At 43.0% G+C, this 6,000-nt stretch overlaps 1 protein-coding gene across 1 annotated transcript in view; it reads left to right on the top strand.

Annotated features, from left to right (window-relative positions):
* The first annotated feature begins 876 nt into the window (after positions 1-876).
* Positions 877-6,000, top strand: part of NALCN (sodium leak channel, non-selective) — a 440,927-nt gene continuing 435,803 nt past the window's right edge. Inside the window, exon 1 of the mRNA XM_045283767.1 lies at positions 877-1,020. Coding sequence (XP_045139702.1) covers positions 913-1,020 — 108 coding nt within the window. The 5' untranslated portion in view covers positions 877-912. The remainder of the gene's footprint in view (positions 1,021-6,000) is intronic.

Below are 6,000 nucleotides of genomic sequence, written 5' to 3'. Positions count from 1 at the left end.
GGAATGGATGGATGTGAGCCACTCAGAATTGTGGAAATGAAAGGACAATCAGGCAGGCACCTCATCTTCCTCTTTAATGTCATCTGATGAGGGACTTCAGCTGGGAGAATTGATAGAACTGTAGCACTATATTCAATTGGAGAAAGCTCTGCTCCCACGCTTATGGCAAGGGTAATATTGGGAGATTGATTTGGACCTGTCATTGGAGTGAGAGGTGACTGTCAGCGCATATTAAACTAACCCAGAGGAAAGCCCGGGGGTCCATCTGTGCATTTCATTTAGATGACCGTGACAGTATTTAGACACAGACCACTTTTCCAGTAGAGACAGTTCTGGATATATGGGCATATATCATATATATATATATATATATTTAACCCCCTTAATATCTGAACCCTAAAACAAGAGTTATTTTCCTTAGCTAGTCTACATCACTGGTCTCTAAAGTGGAATGTAGCAGATTTCTGAGGTCTATAAAATGCATGGGGAAACAAAGATTCAAACTTTCTGTTTCTAATTTTTATCGTATCCTCATAATTTCCAGTGACCTGTTTTAATATCCACGATAGAGTTGAACAGCAGTTCTCAACCTGTGGGTGACCCCTTTTGGGGTAGAATGACCCTTTCAAAGGAGTTTCCCGATTCATAACAGTAGCAAAATTGTAGTTATGAAGTAGCAATGAAAATAATGTAATGGTTGAGGGGGTCACCACAACATGAGGAACTGTATGAAAGGGTCGCAGCATTAGGGGGGTTGAGAACCATGGCCATAGTACATACATGGATTTAGAAGGCACACATCTAAATGCGGGGCTCAATTTTCATGGTTAGTGAAGGATGGGTGAGTGACTATATCACCATTTCCTTTCCCAGACAGTCATTCTGTACTCGCTGTCCAAAGCTAACTTCAGCATGCTCAAGAGGAAGCAGAGCTCCAGGGTGGAAGCCCAGCCAGTGACGGACTTCGGCCCTGATGAATCCTTGTCAGACAATGCTGACATTCTCTGGATCAACAAGCCAGTAAGTGTCTTTCTATCTTCTTAAAGTATGGAGAAGCATCTGCTGACAGATGGGACAGTCAATCAACGAAATTCAACAACCCAGAGAGCTTTGGTTTTGCAGCATCTCTTTGAGCTCCACTAGCATATGGTCTGGAAGTTGATGAATCAAATGAAATAATGAGGTGTTTCTGGGAGTGACTCCCATGGGCAGGTGCACTGGGTGGTCTTGTTCCTCCTAGCCTCCCTGGGCACCCCTGTCCTCGGTCACCTCGTGTCGAATGCCACTACTTCTCAGGCTCATCCAAAGCTGCAGTTTAAAATAAGTAACTTATTCTGAACCAACTTCCTTTATTGTTAATTCTCAACAGGCATGAATCTGCAAGGAGATGTTTGGAATTAAAGGTCTCCTCCTGAGCTGCATGTTTTGAGTGAAAATAAAGGTTAATGAGGCAGTGGATAGTGTCTCTGAAGAAGTGTGTAACTTCTCGGCCCAATTAAGGTGATGGGAACTTGAGGGGAGACCTGCTACGCATATATCATTATTTATTAGAGTGTCTAGCAGCCAGCATTCAGGAACTATCCAAGGGCTTGTCTTTCCTCTGACAATGACTTCTTAAAACATCCCGCAATTACTCACCTTACCCCCCTGCTTTATAACCGTAGTACAACGGTTCTCAGCCCCTTTGGGGGTTGAACGACCCTTTTACACAGGGGTCGCCTGATTCACAACAGCAGCAAAATGACAGTGATGATGTAGCAATGGAAATCCTGTTATGGTGGGGGGGGGGTCACCACAACCTGAGGAACTGTGTGAAAGGGTAGCGGCAGGAGAAAGGTTGAGAACCACTGCCATAGTAGCATCCCATAGGACTATGCATCCAATGCATAGTAGCTGTGTTGCAAAATGAAAATGTGTTTCTGCTACATTCAAGGATCTTTATACTCTGGCTCTAACCTTCCGGGGAATGCCACCATCCCCCCTTTCTTCTATATCTGGGTCTTTGGCTGCTTACCAAAAGACCAGTGGTTTCTGAACATCCCGGTTAGAAAAGACCTACCCATCTGCTCCAATACAGATGTAATGATTGGTGTGATTGCTGTGTGCCCTAGAAGCACTTGTCTGTCAGTTTGTTATAATGCGTTGGCTTGTGTGTTGCTGTGATGCTGAAAGCTATGTCCCTGGTATTTCATATACCAGCAGGGTTGCCTAAAATGAACAGGGTGAAGTGGAGCTTCCAAACTATGAATGGATGACTGAAAAGAAACAGGCTGTCCACGTCTGAGGACGTTGCCACTGGAAACCTGGTGGATAGCATTGACATATTGTCTGTTATTGAAAACCTAATGAACAGAAGCAGCCTATTCTCAGAGATGGTGCCAGGCGTGCTCCTCAGCCCAGAAAGCAGTCAAAATCCGACTGAGGAAGAGCTGCCTTCTCAAAGCAGAGCCAACCATAATGACGCTGGTGGAGTAAGACCTATGGGAGGAATGACTTCGGGACCTTCATCCACTGATGGAGTGTGACTCAAAATGAGAAGACACAGATGCATAAATCTACTAATAATCACTAAAGCTAGTGATGCAAAAATTGAAGAATGTTACTAATGTCTTCAGTAGAAAATTGAGCAAACATTCAATAAAGATGAATTGAAAATGATTGGCCATTGGAATGCTATAGTTAGAACCAAAGATAGGAGAGAAGAGTATTGGAAAATACAGTCTTGATGATAGAAATGAAGTTGGAAATTGAATGGTAGAATTTGGCAAGACCAATAATGTATTCATAGAAAATTCCCCTTTTCAACAACACCAATGGCAATCATACATGTGGACTTCTCCAGATGGAATATACAGAAATCATATTGACTACATCTTCGGGAAGAGATGATGAAGAAACTCAGTATCAGCAGCTAAAACCAGGCCAGCAGCTGACTGTAGAGCAGACTACCAATTACTCATGTAAGTTTAAGTTGAGTCTGAAGAACATTAATATAAATCCATTAGAACCAAAATACAACCTTGAATCTATCCCACTTAAATTTCAAGAGCATTTCAAAAACAGATTTTCTAGATTGAACATTAATGACTTGATGAGCTGTAGAGTGATATTAGGAACATCATGCATGTGAAATAAAAATGGCATTAAAAGGGCAGGAAAGAAAAGATCAGAGTGAACGTGTCACCTGAGACTCTGAAACTTGCTCTTCATCCGGTGAAGGCACGTGGAAGGAATGGTGACATCAAAGAGCTGAACAGGCACTATCAAAGGACAGCTCCAGAGGAGAAAGTGAAATATAACAACATTTGCAAAAACCCAGGTTTGGAAACAAAAAAAGAAGAACACACCCAGAAAACCCTGAACTAAAAGAACTCAAGAAAAAAAGTCAACCCTAGAATTGTCATCTTGAAAAATTCTATGAACCTACTATTGAATGAGGTAGGAAGCTCAAAGAGAAGATGGAAAGTAGACACAGAATCATTTTATGTGTCAATATCCAACCATTTCAAGATGTAGCATATGAGCAAGAACCAAACGTATTCAAGGAAGACGTTCAAGCTGCACTGAAAGCATTAGCCCAAAACCAGCCCTCACGAATTGATGGAAAATTCAATTTAAATGTTTCAACCAGCTGATAAAGCACTTACTATTCTATGCCAGGAAATTTGAAAGACAGCTATTTGGGCAAATAACTGGAAGAGATCCATATTTGTACCGATTGCAAAGAAATGTGACCCAACAGAAGTCTCAAATTTTAGAACCATATCATTAATATCACATGTAAGTAAAATTTTGCTGAAGATCATTCAACAGTTGCAGCAGTCCATTGACAGGGAGCTGCCCGAGGTTCAGGACGGATTCAGAAAGGATGTGAAACAAGGGATATTATTGCTGATAACAGATAGCTCGTGGCTCACAGCAGAGACTATCAGAAAGATGCTTACTTGTGTTTTATTGACTGTGCCAGTGCTTTAGACTGTGTGGATCATACCACCTGTTGTAAGCCTTGTGAAGAATGGGATGCCCTGGACACTTCACGGTGCTCTTACAGGACTTGTCCATGGATTAATAAACAGTTGTGTGAACAGAATGAGGGACTATTGCATGGTTTAAAATCAGGAATATGCATGTCTGGCTTGTATCCTTTCGTTATACTTATTCAATCTATGCTGAGCAAGCAATCAAAGATGGTTTATATGAAGAAGACTGTGGCATCAGGATCAGAAGAAGGCTGAAGAATAACCATTGCATTTTATTTATAGTGCTAATGAAGACTATTGAATGTCCCATGGGTTGTCAAAAGAACAAATCTGTCTTGGAAAAAGTACAGCTAGAATGTGCCTTAGAGGCAAGGTGGGAGAGTCTTCATAACACTTATTTTGGACGTTTTGTCAAGAGGGACTAGTCCCTGGAGAAGGACACTGTGCTTGATAGAGTTCAGAGCCACAGCAAAGAAAGAGGCAGTCCCTAAGCAAGATGGATTGACACCGTGGCTGCAACCATTGTGAAGCTGGTGCAGGCCTGGGCAGGGTTTCCTCCTGTTATACACAGGGTCCCTATGACTCCAACTGACGGGACCATGCCAAATAACAATGACAACCAGCATCTGCTCTGGTGGAAACGTGAAGGTTGGCGTCATTGCTGGACACCCTACAGTCTATTCCTGCTCAGAATTTGACTTTAAGGCAGCATAGAATTACCCCATGGATGATTTGATACTACAGTTTTATAAAAAGCGATGGCCAGGTCTTTTTTCCTCCAGAGAGACTGGTGGATTCAAACCTCAGGCCTTTTAGTTAGCAACTAGTTCAATCCAGTCATGAGGTTGCCTCTGTAAATAATACCCCAAACCAACCAAGCAAACGAAAATACAAACCCATTGGTGTGGAGGCAAACTCCAGTATAGCATCCCTATACAAGCAAATAGAACTGCCCCCACCCCAGGGTTTCAAAAACTGCAATATGTATGTAAGCAGACTACCACTTCTTCATCCTTTTGAGTGGCTGGTAGATTCCTGCTGCCAGATTCCTGCTAACACACTCAACCATTGTCCCACCAGCTTCAGTAACAATGTTAGTGCCTAGGAAACCCTTTGATATGATCTAGTTTATCCTAGACCCCTGTAGGGTCACGATGAGTCCATGTCAACTTAACGGAACACATCAACATACCTTCCTCACCTGAGCTGCATTAGACAACTTCTAGTTCCTCCAAGATCTTTTCCTTCTTCCTATTATATTCCTTTGCTCATGTTCTCACGAACCCTTTCTCATCCTCTCTGAGGAGTTGAATTCTCCTCAACCATGACAGTCTATGCAGGTGTCACACATGGGCTCCCAATCTGCCTCTGCAGGCCACACACTTCACCCTGTCCACCTCTTCTGAAGCACTGGCTATTCCGTGTTTGTCTACAAAGATAACACGTATACATGTGCACACATAAATATGTTTATGTTCTGCTTACTAGACTGAAGAAAAGCTATGGCATAGAACTGATTTGTCTGTGATTTTCTGATCTGAAGGAAGAGCCCAGCCTGCTTTCTAACACATTCATCCTTAGAAAAATGAATGGAATAAAGATGAAAAACATGCTAACTGTTCTCAGTATCCACTCAGAAATCTACCGCACAGTATCTGTCTTGGAATAACTGCAGCCAGGATGCCCTGAGAGGCAAGCAGGGCCAGATGTCATCTGACGTCCTCTGGAGAGACCAGTCTCCGGGGAGGTGCATCAGGCTTGGTCAAGTGGGAGGGGTGAAAAACAGGAAGCCCCTCAATGGGATGGATTGATGTAGTGCCTAGGCTCGGGCATAGCAACACCTGTAAGGATGGCGAGGGTCGTCTAGTGTTTCGTTCTATTGTGGGTCTCTATGGTCACTATGCGTCAGAACCAAATTGATGGCACCCAGACAACAAGAATTTCCGAAGAAGACGCCAACAGAGATGCCATTTGTGAAGACCAGGGCAGTGCCTGTCTTGTCACCAAGGGGGCGCCCACC

This window comes from Echinops telfairi, unplaced genomic scaffold, assembly GCF_000313985.2.
Source record: "Echinops telfairi isolate 266 unplaced genomic scaffold, ASM31398v2 ScPeMD7_7467;HRSCAF=8505_0, whole genome shotgun sequence".
NCBI classification, from domain to species: domain Eukaryota; kingdom Metazoa; phylum Chordata; class Mammalia; order Afrosoricida; family Tenrecidae; genus Echinops; species Echinops telfairi.
The sequence above is the reverse complement of the archived record's forward strand: the minus strand, read 5'-3'. Positions and strand labels throughout refer to the sequence as shown.